Source organism: Asterias rubens, chromosome 7, assembly GCF_902459465.1.
Source record: "Asterias rubens chromosome 7, eAstRub1.3, whole genome shotgun sequence".
Lineage (NCBI taxonomy): Eukaryota > Metazoa > Echinodermata > Asteroidea > Forcipulatida > Asteriidae > Asterias > Asterias rubens.
The window spans coordinates 11690426-11709971 of NC_047068.1; the positions used below are offsets into that span (position 1 = coordinate 11690426).

General features: G+C 36.4%; 1 protein-coding gene across 11 annotated transcripts in view; it reads right to left on the reverse strand.

Moving 5' to 3' along the window:
• Nucleotides 1–19546, reverse strand: part of LOC117293140 (voltage-dependent T-type calcium channel subunit alpha-1H-like) — a 107349-nt gene that overhangs the window by 21596 nt on the left and 66207 nt on the right. For 8 of the 11 annotated variants that reach the window (XM_033775368.1, XM_033775375.1, XM_033775367.1 and 5 more), the window contains 10 exons: nucleotides 17480–17571; nucleotides 16268–16391; nucleotides 15029–15282; nucleotides 13267–13393; nucleotides 12095–12226; nucleotides 11128–11217; nucleotides 10055–10274; nucleotides 8418–8447; nucleotides 1413–1564; nucleotides 888–997 (listed from right to left, as the gene is read on the reverse strand). In XM_033775368.1, the coding sequence (XP_033631259.1) occupies nucleotides 888–997; nucleotides 1413–1564; nucleotides 8418–8447; nucleotides 10055–10274; nucleotides 11128–11217; nucleotides 12095–12226; nucleotides 13267–13393; nucleotides 15029–15282; nucleotides 16268–16391; nucleotides 17480–17571 (1331 nt within the window). The remainder of the gene's footprint in view (nucleotides 1–887; nucleotides 998–1412; nucleotides 1565–8417; nucleotides 8448–10054; nucleotides 10275–11127; nucleotides 11218–12094; nucleotides 12227–13266; nucleotides 13394–15028; nucleotides 15283–16267; nucleotides 16392–17479; nucleotides 17572–19546) is intronic. The other 3 variants (XM_033775373.1, XM_033775371.1, XM_033775370.1) reach the window with 2 other exon arrangements.

Here is a 19546-nt window from a genome sequence, read left to right on the forward strand (position 1 = left end):
TGTGAAAATTTGAGCTTAATCGGTCGTCGAAGTTGCGAGATATGAATGAAAGAAAAACAACCCTTGCAACACGAAGTTGTGTGCGTTTAGATGGTTGATTTCGAGACCTCAAGTTTTCGAAATCAAATTCGTGGCAAATTACTTCTTTCTCGAAAACTATGGCACTTCAGAGGGAGCCGTTTCTCACAATTACTCGTCACCAAGAAAGGTTTTATGCCAATAATTATTTTGAGTAATTACCAATAGTGTCCACTGCCTTTAAAGGCAAAGTATACCTTTCGTTTGGTTGTTTGAATCCTTTATAAATTTAGATCTATATAATTACACTAAAATATGAAAATTTCATTTGGACACGTTTTTGAGATGTGGCAAAAAATCCTGAGCACGTATGTCCACATAGGAAGAATACACAATCTGATTGACAATGACAGTTATGGGTGCGTTCGTTTAGCTTCCCTGGGTTGACCCCGGTCTGCCCCCGGTACGTTCGAATAGCATTGACGGGCTTACCCGGGTGAGCCCCAAGTGCCCTGCTGGTGGAGTGGGTCACTTGGGGGTGACCTGAGGTGCATGCCGTCACCACGAGAGGGCGAGTGCGATTGTTCGATTAGCTCTTGTCAGGGGCTCACCCGAGTGAGCACTGCGGGGTCGACCCAGGGAAGCTAAACGAACGCACCCTATAAATTACAGTACCCGGTAATGCTTCTCAGATTCAAATTTTGGGTCATAACAACATTTTTACATTGGCACATTACTTTGAAGTGAAATATTTCTCAAAATGCCATTTACTATCTGAAGCTGCTGTAGGCTTATAAAACCAACACTTTTACAAAAATTATTAACAAAATTACAAAATAATAACAATTTTATAAATACATATTTCTGACCTATCTTTGATGTATCTCAAGAAACCCAAGGCTGTGATCTTGAGCAAAGCCTCAATAATGAAGACCACTGTGAAGACATAGTTGAAGTACCTTAAGATTTCCTCTAATAGCTAAACAGGAAATGAACAAAGTAAATTAATATCAATATGTAAACACAGTACAGTTGAGAATCAATGGGTAGGAGAGGATGGAGGTTGTCTTGTCCCCCTCCCTGCGACTTTTCAGTCTTGGAAGGAAACGGCATATCAGATTCCCCTCCCCCCCCACCCGCACTTTTTGATTGACTGTTCATAAGAAAATGTGCAGCAAAACAGGAAAAAGTACGTACACATTATGTTCTTTAATTATAATTGTTTAAAATTTTTATTCAAATAAAATAATAAAAAATAAAGGTTTTTTTATCTTCTTTTTTTGATGGACTATGAGCACAGAAACACCCAACTAAAAAATAAATAAAAATAAAAATAACACCAATAACAATATTCAAATAAACACCAAAAAAATGTCTTAATCACGTAACTATACCTCTGGCATGCCATAGTGTTCAATGGCCATGGAGATGACATTGATAAAGATAATTGCAGCTACAATCAAATCAAAGTTTTTATTGATGACAAGATCATGGATCACGCGTCTCGGCCTTGAGTATACTGCATAGTAGGGCTGTTCTCTTGCTCCTGATTGGTCGGAAAAGTTGTGGAAATAGAGGGGAAAAAAGCATAATCAGTTTTATTGTTATTTTGTGGGGTGAGTATGATAAATAGTGTCTCAACAATTAACATTTTCTTCCTGTGGAAGATGGACAGACTTATTTTTTAGTTAATGTTACTTGAAATGCTTGCGTCCCTACATCCCTGTTGTTGTTGAATCATATTATAATGAAAACAAGCATTGACCCTCAACATTGATACGAGGGCGAAAACGATTCCTCAAGAAGTGTTCCAAGAATGGGAGACTTTTTGCGACTCTAGGTGGTAGCAGACTTACAAAGTAAATCCATTGTTCTTAGCTATGTGCGCATGCTCAGGGCGACTTATATAATGGAACTTCACCTGGGGTTTGTGTTGGCGGTCGTAACCAATAACTGTTTCGGTTGATTTGCCCATTAGTGAAGCAATGGCCAATGACTGATACAGTTATTGGTTACGACCGCCAAAATGCACCCCTGATAAAGCCTGGTTCATACTTCCTGCGTATGCAAATCACAAATTTGCAACAAATAGTTCGCAACAGTTGAACTGTGTTAAACTCCTGCGAATTCGCTGCGAAAACAGCTCTGTGTCGTCAAAACTTGCTTCGTATTCGCATTCGCAGGAAGTATGAACTGGGCTTCATAGCAATCTGCTGCCACCTAGCATTCAAAAGTCTTCCATTACGACCGAAGCTGTAGTATCTACCAATAATTATTACTGAAGGTGATGTTATACTAGAACTGGAAAATCATTACTGTATGTATTTTTAAGATGAATTAGATGTTGATTTTTGTCTTCTATGTATTGGTTTTGATGATTCTAGCTAAATATGGTGTCAAAGGTTGGGTGTCAAAGGTCAGGTGCATTGTGAGGAGTGCGTCTAAACTCGACAGGATGATGCAAAGTGTGGTTAATTAATTATCTTTCTCTTCTATTTAAAAACATTAAATATCAGTTATAATAGTTATACTACCTCGTGTTAACCCTTGGTTAAGGAACACTAAAAAAAGTGCAGTTTTTTTTATTGCATGTTTAAAGTAATTTTGCATATTTATAGTAATATTTGACATAATAAATTATTTGGGGTTAATGTAACCACATTGCTGCAATAAAGAAGCTCATCACTCATTACCATATCTATGAATATTCATAATCATCATGGGTTTGGTTTGATTCAAACATGTTTCAAGACACCAGTAAAGTTTTTTTAAATTTTATTATTTTTCAAATTTTTAATGATCTCTTTTTTATCCTTGAGGAAATGCTGATGAGCTTCGTCTTATTGTTTCTGTCTTGCTGTTATGTATTTGGCAACCAAGCCAACAGTGTTTTCTCTCCATCAATCCAGTTAGATCAGGTTCAATCCGGTTCAATCCGGTTCAATCCAGTTCAATCCAGCCAGTGAAAAAAGGTGCAGAAGGTTAGAGGGATGGTGAGTGAAGGTTACCAGGGAACCCATGATAGGGTGTGTGTTTTGAAGAGATGAATGCCAGGGAAAGGAGATGTGTTAGGAAAGATCAGTAGGATGAGGGAAGGAAAAGTGGCAAGCAAATACTTTAAAGCAACCAACTTAGCTTCTGAAAATGTTAACAAAACTCCTTATAAAGTATAATAAATTTTATTCAATCAAGGCCAAACATGTTTCTGTTACTTTGTTGTTAAAAGTTCATTAAACTGAGGCAAAAAGTATCTTTTGTGAGTTATGAAATTTCTTACAGACAAAAATATACTGCAATTTTGAAAAAAAAATTCTGCAGGAAATCGAGGGCAGTCAGACAAAAAAATAGAATTCAACTGAACAATTTTTTTCTAACAGCCCACTTGTAGTAAACCATGATAACTGAATGGCTCTTACATTCTTCAAAATTTAACTCCTTTTATTTGAATTGTCTTATTCCATATCTTTTTTTCCAAGTCAACATTTTAGTGTAAGTTAACATTCCAAGAACATGACAATAAAATCATCACACTACAGCTACATCTACAATCATTTCATTCTATTTGCATCATGCTCACATGCTTCCTCCATTAGACACAATTCACATGCTTTCAAAATCTCATCCGTATAAGCCCCCACACCAAATCATGCTGCTCAAGATATTGCTTTTTCCAGCTTTGTCCCTTTTTTCTTCATCATTCATTTTCGTAATTGCCTTGTGTTTAAAACTAGCATGAATGTAGTCTTGGTCCGAGACAACAGCAATCGATAGTGGAAAGTGTACTGCAGTCGGTTGTATATCGTTATAGAGCACCCTCTTCTGACATGATTATACCAACTTGGCGGGTTAGTGGGAGCCACATCCACTATCAATCATTGACATCTTGTGCCAAGACTAGAATTAATGGTGAATATCATTTCTGGTTGGCGTCTGCTCAAAATTCTTGAAAATGTGCCGCACGACATTACCATGGCAACCAGTAATTGGCTCACTAGCAGCCTGCACAATGCTGATTATGACTGACACTAAAGCATTTTCTATGGAAACGTGGTGTGCTGCTTTTAAACAAAGCATCATGTAACAATGACCATCAAGCTATGACCATAAAGCATTCCGCTTCATTTACAATAACTACAGTCATATTTCAAAAGAATGCTTTTCCCTCAAAAACAAATGTGCAAAAGACCAAGGTTTTGACAATCTGCAACCATCACAGAAGATCGAGTTACAGAATGGGCTTAATATTTATGCAAAGGAGAACAAAATTAACCGGGGAAAAAAAGAGAAGTGAAGGTCTTCTAAAAGATAGAGATAGAGAGAGTAAAACAAAGAGCAAATCCCTTAAAGACAGTGGACACTATTGGTAATTGTCAAAGACCAGTCTTCTCACTTGGTGTATCTCAACATATGCATGAAATAACAAACCTGTGAAAATTTGAGCTCAATCGATCATCGAAACTTGCGAGATAATAATGAAAGGAAAAAACACCCTTGTCACACAAAGTTGTGTGCGTTTAGATGGTTGATTTCGAGACCTCAAGTTCTAAATCTGAGATCTCGAAATCAGATTCGTGGAAAATTACTTCTTTCTCGAAAACTATGTCACTTCAGAGGGAGCCGTTTCTCACAATGTTTTATACCATCAACCATTACTCGTCACCAAGAAAAAGGTTTTATGCTAATAATTATTTTGAGTAATTACCAATAGTGTCCACTGCATTTAAGTCTAAGTTGAGATCTACATGTATTATTAAAACAAATGGGCATAGGTTTCCTATTTTGATTTAGCCTACCTAGAATTCGTAAAAAAATAAAAATAGAAGTATGAGATTTAGTTCATCGTTAACTAATTAAATTATGATGCAGTTTTTCATGCCATGCTTCGTTATGAAGATGATGTACATCTACATGTCATGCATAAAATTAAAGATAAAAGTGAATTGAAAAAGTATAAGAATTATTGTTGATTTGGTCTGAATTAACCCTTATGCTATGGCTGTATTTGTGTACATAGTGACAATGACAGTTATAAAATCTCATTTTTAAAAATGTAACCCGACTAATTTTCCTTCCAGCCTCACTTTGATTATAGTGAAATGGAAAAGAACAACAAGATGGCCCCCTGTAATGAAGGTATATTGGGTGCGTTCGTTTAGCTTCCCTGGGTCGACCCCGGTGTGTGGCAGGTTTTTTTTCCAGGACGAACGTGGGTAATTATCTGCACACGTTCTTTCTGGAAAAACAAAACACCACACACCGGGGTCGACCCGCTGAAGCTAAACGAACGCACCCATCACCTTGACTCCTACACGTTTAAGAAGTTTTTAGATTCCGATTTTGATAATTTTATCTCCAAAAGATTGAGGTATTTTGTGATCAATGCGACTTAAAACTTTATTCAATAAAAATTTGTTCATCTGCGACATCTATTTCAGTGGAAAATAAACATCTTGTTGCTATGGTGGCTGACAGCTGATACAAACATCTTTCAATTAATTTTTATGTGTGATATTTTTAAAGTCAATTTCTATGAATAAGAAGTTAAATGAAGTGTATAAAATATTAAAGTCACCTGGAAGTAGTATTTTTTCAAAATAAAGCTTTTGTCACTAATATGTGTTTTGATGAGTGGAATGTGAATAAACAGTTAACTAAGGTTTTAAAAAGTCAGTTCTTATGTTATTTACAAATTTAAGAGTAGACCCCGACCCGAGAGGGCACTGTTCGTGACGTCAATCGAGGCAGACTTTTCTTTTCCGATAATGCCGACCTTGTGTATTGCTGCTGAATGCAGAAAAACACTTTTTGAAATGTACCAACTCACGACTTGGACGTACATGTACTTTGCACGTGTGTTTACTATACGCATTGCAGGCAAAGTCTGCCTCGATTGACGTCACAAAAGGGGTAGGCGGAGTCAGCCCCCCAAACAACTTTATATATTTTTTAAACATATAAATCGTGACAAACAATTACTAAAAAAATTGTTTTATTGTTCATAAGCATATACTCTTTATGTTTGAAAGAGTCAAACGCGCCAAGTTTGCTTCGGCCTCGTTGGAAATGGGATGCAGAAGCGCTATATTTTTCCGTATTCCACTCGCGCTTGTGTGATAACTTGTAGTATAAGGATCGGAATATTTGTTGCACTGACGGGAAGACTGTTGAATTTCCCAAACAGCAAAACTAAAAAACATAATCAGTTTTACAGTTTTGTAGAGGGATGGTCTCTTCAAGAAAATATTTATTCAAATGCGTTTCTTCTGAAGACAAACATAGGTGGTGTGAAATGAAAAGACTTTGAAACAATTCATAATTTTCGTGTAGTAGGTCTTTAAGTTTTTGGTGTTATGGAAAGTGCATTATTATGTTTTAGTGTTCTTACTGCAAAAATTGTATTCTTAAAATAAGAAGAATAACAATCTTATTTAAAAACAAAAGTTCCTGTGTCACTGAAAAGTTTCCTAGAGATCTCTAGACACTTTATCTAGTATATCTAGTATTAAGATTTTTTTTTATTGACACAAGAAAAGTTTTTTGAAATAATATTGTTTTTCTCTTTCTTCAAGAACACAATTTTTGGCAGTATGTACAATGAATGGGCATTAATAAGAATCAATGGTGTTTCTCCCGTCTACTGTCCTATGCATGTGTTTGTGACAGCAGAGAAATTTTGTTAAATTGTGAAGTTAATTTCCCGCCACCTTTTCTAGTGTTTGGCATGATGCCTGCTACTACCCATAGAGCCCTTATCAACGGTCATTCCACCCAACTCTAGTCTGCCATTTTGGAGAAAATCGTAAAAAGTCTCAATGCACGCCGGCTGTTCACACTGCATTTGGTACTCTAAATGTGGACAATTCAAAGCAGCATATTAAAGGAACAAGTTGCCTTGGACCGGACGAGTTGGTCTATAAAAAGCGTTTACAACCGTTTGTTGTAAAATGCATATGGTTAGAAAGATGTTTTAAAAGTAGAATACAATGATCCACACAAATTTGCCTCGAAATTGCGTGGTTTCCTTTTACTTTGCAAACTAACACGGTCAGCCATTTATGGGAGTCAAAAACTTTTCTCCCATTAATGGCCGACCATGTTAGTCGACGAGGTAAAACGAAAACCACGCAATGTCAAGGCATTTTTGTGTGGATCATTGTATTCTACTTTTAAAACATCTTCCTACTCATATGCATTTTATAACAAACGGTTACAAATGCTTTTTGAAGACCAACTCGACTGATCCAAGGCAACGTGTTCCTTAAAGCGCAGTTTGAACAATGAACGTGTCAAGTTTTAACCCCAAAGAAATAGCAAATCAGTTGGTGATGACTTTATATTGCAAGGCAGAGCCGCCAACATTTGCATCCTACAATAAGGATGATTGTGTATTAAGGCAATCAGCGAGATATTTAGAATTACATTCAACATAACGGGGATATGTTTTCATCATCATGAAGATTTTCAAATGTGTCGATCAGAACATGGAAAGATTGGCTCATTTTGGGGGAATTTTTGGAAAGAATCAAGTAAACGTGGCAGCTCTGGCAAGGGTCAGTTTCAATCAAAAAAGTAACAATGTTTAACCTTTAAAATACCATTAAAAAAAGGCCATTAAAAAAACCCAAGAATTGTTATTAGTGTGTCCCTTTGTTCTGACATACACAGAGTTGTGGGGAATTTTACACAATGAATTGAAAGTCCCCAGCTTTTTATTTATTTTTAAATGGGTCCTCACAAGGAGGTTCTTAAGAAAAGGAAAGTAAAAAGAACCAAAAGTTCCCACAACTCTGTTTGCAGAAGTGTTTGTGTGTAAGCTTCAGAGAAGACTGTGCAGAGCATTCATGGTTCTTATTTAGTTTCGCTAAAACAATTTATCATCCCATTTAACAAAATTTGTTTTACATAAAGTAAAAAGTTCGTTCTATACCACAAATGCCTACATAATATTCTCTAAAGCATAGATGACCTCATGCCAAATTTATTTATGTTAGAAATAAATAATTGTGTTCATTTATTTTCCCAAAGAATAGATGAGTCAATGACAGACAATCTTAGGGCGAAAAGAATGTTTTACTCCCTTCACAATATGATTTTTTTTTTTTTTTTCAAATGGTTTAAAATAACATGCCTGGATGTAATATTCTCTAGCTTGCCTTTAGTATTCAGCCATTTCTGTAGGATGTATTTTTGGCCGAGATTTTAAAATCACTTTAAAGCTGGAGAATAAACGGCCTTTTTTTAACAAGCCCAGTTATAAATCTTACAAACATTTATTTTCCGTCCTGCAAGATTCCGCAATTCCTTGTCAGGAAGCAGGAGTATCTCATTGACAAATCTTATTCTTATTCCTTATTCAGTGAGGTTTGAGTATAAGTTAAAATGTTGCCCGGGTAACTTACTAATTTCTGGTATTTTTTGCAAAGACTCGTCTATTATCAAAAAGAAGGAAATGAAAACTGTTGTAATAATGAGTTTGAACGACTATTTAAAAATTTAAAGAAATTAAAAAGGACTGATGATTTGATCTAAACATGAAGACAGATGAAGACAAGAATAAAAATCGGTACAGAAAGACAAACAGTAGACAAGATTCACAAAAATGAGCTCTTCAATGACAGCAGATGTTTACAAACGCAAGGAATAAGCTGAAAAACAACATTCATAAGCAAGCAATTTTGCAGCCAATTCTATACTAAGACAATAATCTTCCCTCCTGGGCTGGTTCAAGGTTAGTTGCAACCAGTTCTTTCTCAATATTAGAATGAGTAGATTTTCATGTAAATTTCATTCATTAATCCGTTCCAACTTCCTGGCAGAATAAATTTTGCCAGTCAAGAGAATCTTTGAAGAATCTTGGCAACCAAGTAATAAGTAAAGGCTGATAAAGCCCAGTTCATACTTCCTGCAAATGTGATACTAATTGTGACGTCAAAAACTCGCAACGAATAATTCGCAAAAGTTGAATATGTTCATCTCCTGCGAAACATTCGCTGCGAAAAACAGCCATGAAACCTAAAAAAATTGCTTTGCATTCGCAGAAAGTATGAACCAGGCTTAAGGAGCCCCCTTAAGGAATTCCATAAGAAGAGCTAACATATCACATCTTTAGCGATTCTTATAAACAGAGAACAAAGCCAGCAGCATATGTAGCTTATCACAAACAGCTTAGCAAGACCGCTCCACAACAACAACCCAACTAGCACAATGAAACATAAACATGCTGCGTGCATCATGCAACACATACCCCGCCATTTTGTAAAAAAAAAAAAAATTGTTGGCAATATAAAACAACCAGTGCTTTGCCCATACAAATATTGCATTACACACATAAACAATGCACGTTTCAAATCTGAACAGCACCATGAGTTTCGGTGCACAACTCACCACGAAACAAATGCAAAGAACAAAGATATGCCGGACACACACTAACAAAAATTGCAACGACGATGAATTGCCTGGATTACATGCAGAGCTGACTAAAATGCACAATGCAAGATTCGTTTCATCAATCATGACTTGCTAATCGTGCCCTCGAAAATGATATTTTAAGGATGAAAAATGGTTTTGAAATTGTCAAAAATGCCTGTCAAAAAGTAGGTTTTTTTTAGACAAGGTTTTTCAAGAAGTATGCATTCCAGAGAATTGAAATTTATTTCTAATCCATACAAAATACAGCTTCCAAAGTGCCTTGTCGTCATAGAAAAATGCATTCCAAAAAATGACTTTTCTTCACGACTTCATTTCATGCTTGGTATTTGTTTAAAGAAAGTCTAAGAAATATTGATGGAAATAAGAGAATCTTCCAAGTGGATCAGAGTGAATTGGAATCTTAGGGGAAGGATCGGAGAACCTTGCAATGTGCAAATTGCTGTCATATAAAAACAAAAAATCCCCCCCAAGTTCATATTCCGGAGCCTCTGGATATGAACCGATAACAATCACGAGAGAGAACGATAGAGAGAAAACAGCGAGACATGTAAAAAAAACACTGCTGCGATCTTAAGATCGCTGCAGCGGCAGCAATGTGAATACAAACCATCCCCATCTCTGGCCCGAGACATACTCTGTCGCGCCTTCTCCAGTTTGCGCATTCGCTTTGCATGTCTACGCGCCGACTCCTCCGCCGCCTGTTGCTCACGACACTTGTGGAAGTTCTCAACGACGACACCGACGAACATGTTCAAGACAAAGAAGCCAACGATGAGGATGAAGGAGATGAAGAAGAGGATGAGCCACTCGTTGTTGTTTTGTTTTGGCTGAGGAATGGAAGGAAACAATTTATCAGAAGGTTGACATTTATTAGTTTGATCTTATCATGATTCATCTCTTTTTGAAGAGGTTGTAGCTCTGAAGAGTTGGTAGGTTTATCTCAATGTTTTGCCTTAAAGACAGTGAACACTATCGCTAATTGTCAAAGACCAGTATTCTCACTTTGTGTATCTAAACAATATGCATAAAATAACAAACCTGTGAAAATTTGAGCTCAATTGGTCATTGAAGTTGCAAGATATGAATGAAAGAAAACACCCTTAGTCACACGAAGTTGTGTGCTTTCAGATGCTTGATTTCGGGACCTCAAATTCTAAACTTGAGGTCTTGAAATCAAATTCGTGGAAAATTACTTCTTTCTCGAAAACTATGTCACTTCAGAGGGAGCCGTTTCTCACAAGGTTTTACACTATCAACCTCTCGCCATTACTCATTACCAAGTGAGGTTTTATGCTGATAAATATTTTGAGTAATTACCAATAGTGTCCACTGCCTTTAAAGGCACTGGACACATTTGGTAATTGCTAAAGACCAGTATTCTCACTTGGTGTATCCCAACATATGCATAAAATAACAAACCTGTGAAAATTTGGGCATCAAATTTGCAAGAGAATAATGAATGAAAAAAAAACACCCTTGATGCATTACTTTGTGTGCTTTCAGATGCATAAGAAAGGGCTTCAGCTGAGGACTTTTATTCTTTGAGTGAGAAATGACCTCTCTCTCAATAACAACAATAATTCAGAGGAAGCCGTTTCTCACAATGCTGTAAACTAACAACAGTTTTCCATTGCTTGTTAACAGGTAAAATGTTATGCTAACAATTTTTTTGACTCTTACCTGCATATCAACACCAACAGCATCGATTCCATTGTACATAATCTCCACCCACCCATCTTTGGAGGCCAAAACAAACAGAGCCATCAGCGCCTAAAACAAAGAAGGAAGTTGTTTTTACTTTGAAATCAATACAATCAACAACGTCTACCGCCAAAAAGACTTGGGTATAAATTCTACTTCCTTTTAAAATCTTGTTTGGGTATGTTTGGAGTTTTAAAAAGTCCCTATTGACGAATAACAAGACGAGTTGTAAAATATATCTGATAATTTATGTACAAAAAGGGCTAGAAAATAAAACCATGTACATGGACATCATAGGTTAACAACTTAAACATAACATGTAAGCATAAAATATGTTAGAGTATGAAAAACAGAACTGAATAATATAGTGATCCGACTAAGGCACCAAGTTACAAATGTGAAAGAATGGCTGAAACCCACAAATATTTAGCATTATAGCTTGAAAGGCAGTGGACACTATTGGTAATTACTGAAAATAATTATCAGCTCAAAACCTTACTTGATTATGAGTAATGACGAGAGGTTGGTAGTATAAAACATTGTGAGAAACGGCTCCCTCTGAAGTAATGTAGTTTTCAAGAAAGAAGTAATTTTCAACGAATTTGATTTCAAGACCTCAGATTTATAATTTGAGGTCGCGAAATCAAGCATCTGAAAGCACACAACTTTGTGTGACAAGGGTGTTTTTTCTTTCATTATTATTTTGCAACTTCGACGATTGATTGAGCTCAAATTTTCACAGCTTTGCTATTTTATGCATATGTTGAAATACAGCAACTGTGAAGAGTAGTCTTTGACAATTACCAATAGTGTCCACTGTCTTTAAAAGAAACAAGTAATAAATTAGGTGTACATCAACAGAATCCTTTTATATGAAAATAAGCGGACAAATTGCAAGTATGTAAAACAAAATTTAAAAAAGGCTAGAACCGGGTTTAAATCATACCTGTCCTAAATCGTCAAAGTTGTACTGCCGATTGACCCATCGATTACTTGGATGGGTGTCGGTGCAGTGCGTTTTATTCATGACGTGTTTGATGTTAGGACCGGTGCAATAATAGAAGGTGCCCTTGAATAGCTGTAGGAAAAAAAATAAAATAATTATTCAATTGCAACTCCAAAGAATAGGTAATGGCTTGACGTTTTGACCCTAGCAGAGTCTTGCTTGAAGTCTAAGATTACAACTCGTCGGCTCTGTGCTACATGTCATAAGATCATTAACTGCAATTTCATATTTGTAATGATTAAAAATTGTGTCACTCCTTGAACATTTTTCTGTTACGTTGTTTTGCCCGTGGCACAAGAAAGACTTTTGAAAATAATTTTAAGAATGCCATTTTTAGCAGTGCAAAGGGTCATGGGTCAGCATTGACAATTTGACTTGTTTTCACAGATTCCAACGTCAGAAATACTTGCTTGATATTTCAAAGGGCAGAAGAGATGAAATTCAAAAGAAAATGATGTTTATAAAGAAAAGGCTATTGTGTCACTCCCTAGAAGATGTTTTAAGTTTTTGGGGGAGTGACACAAGCAAAGTTTTCTGCAAATAATTGTTTTTCTTGTTCATTTTTAGCAGTGCAAAGGGTCAGAGGTCAGGTTGGCGTAGACAATTTGTAATTCAAATATTTAATAGGCGAAACAACTTGCTTGATATTTAAAAGGGCAACAGAGGTGAAATTAAAGAAAATAATAAAACTTCAGAAATAAACATGCTAGATAAGAAATTTCATATGTCAAGAACAAAATTGAATTGTATCACTCCACAGGAAAGTTTTCTATTTATTTATTTTTTTTAAGTGACAAAGGAAAAGTTTTTTTTTAAATATTTGTTTTTTCTTATTGCAAGAATGCCATTTCTAGCAATGCAATTATTCACAGATTCAATAGTCAATTAATGCTTACTTTTAAAATTATCAGAATAAACCACAAGGGAAACTGACTGGGTAAATTTGTAAACGATTTTTGGGGTTAAAAAAAAAGAAGCAAATTTACTAGATGGGGATTCGATCCAAGACCTCCGGATGAACGTGCCAGTGATCTTTTAAATTTAAAAGGACTTAAGAGGTGAAATTAAAGAAAATGAATAAAGGTTAAAAAATCAGGAATAATTTTCTTTACCTGAATACCGAGGATTCCGAAGATGACAAAGAAAGTGCAGCAGATAATGACAATGTTACCGATTGGACGAAGTGAAGACATTAAGGTCTGGACGACAAGCTTCAGACCAGGGGCTCTACTAATGACCCTAGACAATAAAATTATCAAGAACAAAACAAACGTCATCAAGATGTCACCAGAAAAACATTTTATATTACCACTCCAGTGACACGCTTCAAATTGTCCATTATTAAAATTAAGTAGGATTTGAAACGTTGCATTGTGGAAATACGGTATAATAAGGTTTGCGATAACACCATATTATGATAATCTCTAAATGAGTTGGGGTGGTTCTGAGGAGTTGAAACCAACGGTTCTTTTCCAAACCACCCCAACTCATTTAGAGATTATCATTACATGGTGTTACCGCAAACCTTGACTATAAGATTAAGCATGGCAAATATTGCTTTAATAGCAGAAATATTTCACCTGCTAATTAAAACGGTAAAACTATGAAAATAAAAAACCAGTAGAAATAGGTTTAAACAAACCCTCTTATAACCCATGGTAAAAGCTTGTCAGCATGTGCTGATAATTTACCGGATGCACGTTGCACCAAATAAAGGTGCCTAGTGTGACATTTAAAGGCAGTGGACACTATTGGTAATTACTCAAAATAATTATTATCATAAAACCGTTCTTGATTACGAGTTATGGGGAGAAGTTGATAGTATAAAACATTGTGAGAAACGGCTCCCTCTCGTTTTTGAGAAAGAAGTTACTTTCCAAAAATTTGATTTCAAGACCTCAGATTTAGAATTTGAGGTCTCGAAGGATCTGAAAGCACACAAGTTTGTGTGACCATGGTGCGACAAGGGTGTTTTTTTCTTTCATTAATATCTCGCAACTTCTACGACCGATTGAGCTCAAATTTTCACAGGTTTGTTATTTTATGCATATGTTTAGATACACAAACTGTGAAGACTAGTCTTTGACAATTACCAATAGTGTCAAGTGTCTTTAACCCAAAATTATATGTTAATGGATGCTACACAAGGTTATTAAGAACAGCTCTAAACATCCACTGGAGTCAACATGTGACTGACAAAGTCCTATATGGGAACCTACCTAAGCTATCATCAAAAATCAGACAGAGAAGGAAGCGTTTCGCTGGCTACTGCTACAGGAGCAAAGACGAACCAGTGTCCAATATTGTTCTGTGGACCCCTAAGCATTGGAGGAGGAAACCTGGTAGACCTGCACTAACTTACAGTGTCATTCTTAAAATGGACACGGATCTTGAATCAGCACATTTCAAGTTGGCACTGGGGGACATGCAGAAAGGAATGGGGAACCATCATGACTCGAGGACATCACTCGACTTAAAGACACTGGACACTATTGGTAATTGTCACAGACCAGTCTTCTCACTTGGTGTATCTCAACATATGCATAAAATAACAAACCTGTCAAAATTTGAGCTCAATTGGTTATCGAAGTTGCGAGATAATAATGAAAGAAAAAACACCGTGGTCACACGAAGTTGTGTGCTTTCAGATGCTTGATTTTGAGACCTCAAATTCTAAACTTGAGGTCTCGAAATCAAATTCGTGGAAAATTACTTCTTTCTCGAAAACTACGTCACTTCAGAGGGAGCCGTTTCTCACAACGATTTATACTATCAACCTCCCGCCATAACTCATTACTAAGTAAGGTTTTATGCGTACAATTATTTTGAGTAATTACCAATAGTGTCCACTGCAAGTAAGCAATATGTGTTTACCTCAATGGCCTGAGAGTCCTTAGTAGCCTGAACACCCGGAGTATACCGAAGATCTCTGGACTATTGGATGAGACTAGTATAATAGTGATATCAATCCAGGAGACAATGACCAGGCTACCATCCATGATGTTCCAACCGCTGTAGAGGTAGGCATGCTCACCAAACAGGAAGCCCTTCGCTAAGACCTTAACCACCATCTCAAAGGTGAAGATGCCGGTGAAGATGTAGTTGGAGATGTTAAGAAGAGTTCTCTCCTGCGGGATGAGAGAATAAGATGATGAGGGGTTAGTGGGAAGCAATCCATACAACAATTATAAATATTTAAACCGCTGAAACGTTTTTTTTTTTTACATAAGAACAGAATCTTAAAGGAACATTACATACTTGTTTTTTTTGCTAACAAACAGTTGCTGGCAGTGTAAGCACTTTATGTAATCCACCATATACATAAACTAACAAACCTGTAGAAGTTTGAGATTAATCTGGGTCACGAAAAAATAGTAAGAAACCGATTACACATTTTGCATGACATCGGTTTAAAAAAATATTGATAAAACGCTCATTGAGCGATAAACTCCCAAACGGGAAATTAGTGTTATTTATTTTTCATCAAATGTGACATTTCAGACAGAAATATTTCAAGGGATGTTTTCTACTATCATCATCATTAGGCTGTGTAAGATTTATGTAAACCTGTGATCTTAGACAAGTTTTCTTTTCTTATCAATTCTGTAATGTTCCTTTAATTCAAGAAAACAATTATTCTGTCACTCCTTAGAAAACTTTCCATATAGATTTTTGTGAATGATGCTGAAAAGGTTTCCTTAAAATAAGCTTTTTCCTTATTTCAAAAATATAATTTTTACTAGTGTGCCCCTGGCTTATTATAGACCATTATCATGGTGCGACCATCTTGATTTTCTCCCATTCAAATCAATGTAAGGCCATATCCGAATTGGCGGCTACGGCTACGGCTGGATCACCGCGTCGTCATGCATTGAAGTATAGGACGCCCTTAGCAACACCCCTGGCAATGGTCATAGCCGCAGCCGTAGCCACCAATTCGGACCTGGCCAAACCAAACTGAAGCTGGAAGTAAAAATATAGTCTGGTTCCTTGTACGATGAGTATTAGTGTAAATAACTGCCGTTGGACTCAAGGAACATGACCAAGATGGTGGCAGCATGATACAGCTAGATAGAACATTGTTGTAGTTACATGCAATTGTTGAATACTTACCACACTGTCCTCTTTAATGTCTGGTCGTTCCATGGCTAGAGTGATGCAATTCACAAAGATGATCAAAAGTACAGCGTAGTCAAACCACTTATGGGCAATTAAACTCTGTAATCTTCGTCGAAATCTGCCAGAAAAATAGTTCAAATAGTAGTAGTTGAAGTTTACAATTATAACAGACTTAATGACTCACATGTGTTTGAACGAGCACAATTTTATGGAGTACTATGCAAATGATCTGTAATTGTAGCCCCATAAAGCCTTGTGTTTCATAAAACATGTACTTTCAGTTCTGGTAACATGTGTGCTTAGTGTGCATGCGTAAGTGCTCCAGCACAGGGAGCGATAAAATACAGTCTACGCCATCTGAGAAGGGTTTTTATGGCAAAGTCTAGCATTACAGTAGATCCTTGCATTAAGCCCCTCCCACTGCCTAGACACCACACTCCCTTTATCCTGTTCATAAAAAAAGTGTGTTGTAATCATAGAGTTATATATAAGAACTAGAGGGCGCACTGGTGATGCTGCTTGCACAAACGCGACGGGACCGCAAGATGACAAGCGCCATTCTGTACGCGCGTTGAATATGAAATACACGTTTGAGTTTTTTTTATTGAACACTCACGCGATGCGGTTTGTTCAACTTACAAAATGGCCAGACAAACACACGCTGTGAGATGGCTGTTTTGTCAACTTAGAAAATGGCCGCCTGTGCGCATGCCAGGGCGTGTATATATAGGCCAGTGCGCCCTCTAGTTCTTATATATAACTCTATGGTTGTAATCCCCCTGTAAGCCACGCCCAGCCTCGCTACATGGGCAACGTGCCGTATTGATACCTCTCAGCACTGACCCCTGAAGGGATGTACTGAGAAACAACGCTGATTGGCTCATAAAATTGGTTAAGCATTAGTTGTATAGTGCTGAATGTAGTTTTAAGATATTTGCACGATCACGCCCCCGCTTCTTATAGCACGAACACGAAAAGAAAAAAAACCCACAGAAGACATGCGTGCGTGTGTAGAAAGGATTCTAGCAAATTTTAATGAACCAATTCCAGGGGTTATGATCGAGCAAGGCATGCTGGGAAAAAATGACGCTGCAAGATTGATCATCCCTGGGAACGAGGTTGGGGCCCTCCACTGCAAAACCTTCAAGAGAGACATTTTACTCAATGAGTCTTTGACTCACACTGAAGAGCAAAACAAAGACTCACCTGTTGTGTGGTGAGAGTATATACAGCGAGTGTTCCATTCGAGTTTTGAAACATCCTTTCGGCTCTGGACAACACTTTGTCAAATTGCAATCCTAGATTCAATCAGATAAATTAGAAGATCAATGAGTTTTAAATATAACCAGTGTAACTTTCAAAACTCAGTTTTGAGCTAATCTCAACATTTGTTAAAGGCTGGACACTATGTTAGCACAAAAACTTACTTGGTAACAAGCAATGGAGAGCTGTTGGTAGTATAAAACATTGTGAGAAACGGCTCCCTCTGAAGTAACATAGTTTTTTATAAGAGGTAATTTCTTACTCAAATAAGACCTTTTTAGGCATCTGAAAGCACACAAATTTGTGCAACAAAGGTATTTTTGTGTGTGTTATTCTCATGGAACTTTCGACAACCAATTGAGCCCAAATTGTCACAGATTTGTTACTTTATGCATACATGTATGTTGGGATACACCAAGTGAGAAAACTTGTCTTTTACAACTACATGTACCAAAAGTGTCAAGTATCTTCAGGGGTTATCGAAAGTTTTCAACATTTTTTTCTAAAAATGATGACAACTTTGGACAGCCCCTAAAAAAAAATATATAGCACCAATCATTATTTAGATAATCTGACAATCTGGAGCTGTTATTGGTTTGTCTGTTACCAAAACTTACTAAGCTAATTATTACAAGTGGTCATTTTTAAAAGACTACCTAAAATTGGAGTTTAAATTTAAACTAACTTTCTATTAGTTTAAACCTCACCTTTTAAATTAAAATGGGTTAGATATGTGTCATAAGTACTAAGGTTGAAGAAAATGAAATGTTAGTTTTGTTAAGAAATGAAAATTTATTTCAAGAGAACAGTAATAAAACGTACAATTGCAGCTAATGATTAAATAAGATATTTTGAGCATACTGTATTGGAATTGTCTTGTTTGTGGCAATACAAATAAGCAACACTGAATTTACAGGTCATCAAATGTTTCAGAGGGAAATATTTCTCTCGTAATTGGTACTGGTATGAACTTCGTAATCAGTGAGCATACATCAAAATAGAATGAAACCTCAAAATAGAATGAAACCTTTAAAAAGAATTTAAATGAAATTCAAAGATGATATTTTTTTTGGTGTTTTTCATTATAAAAATATATTATTTGATAACTAAGGAATTCAATTTGATATTTTGATCAAACAAATTTAAAAATTTGAAACTGAGTAAAATTGACAAAAAACTGGCCTATACCCTGTCTCAGTTTTAAAATAAATGAGACCTTGTTGACAAAACTTGTTGCAATGATCATAAATTAATCACAATGCCACTCAGTTTGACTTTTAAATTTGTTTATAAACTTATTTATGCAGAAACTTATCAAGACTGGGTCCAATTTCATGGCTCTGCTTACCGCCGAATTCTGCGCTTACAATCACAATTCCCCGCTTACGTGCAAGCGCTGAATTTCTGCACTAGCCTTGTAAGCCTAGAATGCCTAGTAACGTGGAGTATGCACGCGCAGAAGCCAAAATTCGCCGCTAACCCGTGAAATACGCTTGCCGTAAGCACAGAATTCCCTGCTTCCGTAAGCGCCAGTTCCGTGCTTACGGTAAGCAGAGCCATGAAATTGGGCCCTGGTCAGTTCCAAGATTATAAAACTCGACCAACAAAGAAAGATATGAAGAAAACTACAAATAAATAAGGATAAAAAAAGATACCAATATATGAGAAGAAAATAAAACGAGATAGTCAGGAAACATTCTTAAGTCAACGTGCCAGGAACTCTACAGCAATTTTTGTTTTTCTTTTTCTATTTCCGATCCCTGAAAACAGTGACCAATAGTGAGATTAAACTTTAATCTGAACCTCAGAAAAAATTAATATCATCAAAATCCCTGGCTGTAGGATTTGCACGTTAGAAGTTTTAGGTATGAAGGTTTAAAAACTTCGCATGCAAACTAAGAAACCCATGGAAGACCTAAGCCAACTTGCATAGTGCCACTTCAGCCAAAAATATTGCTTACATGTATAACATTCCACTAAGGAAAATAAGCAGGAATTCAGTCCAAATTA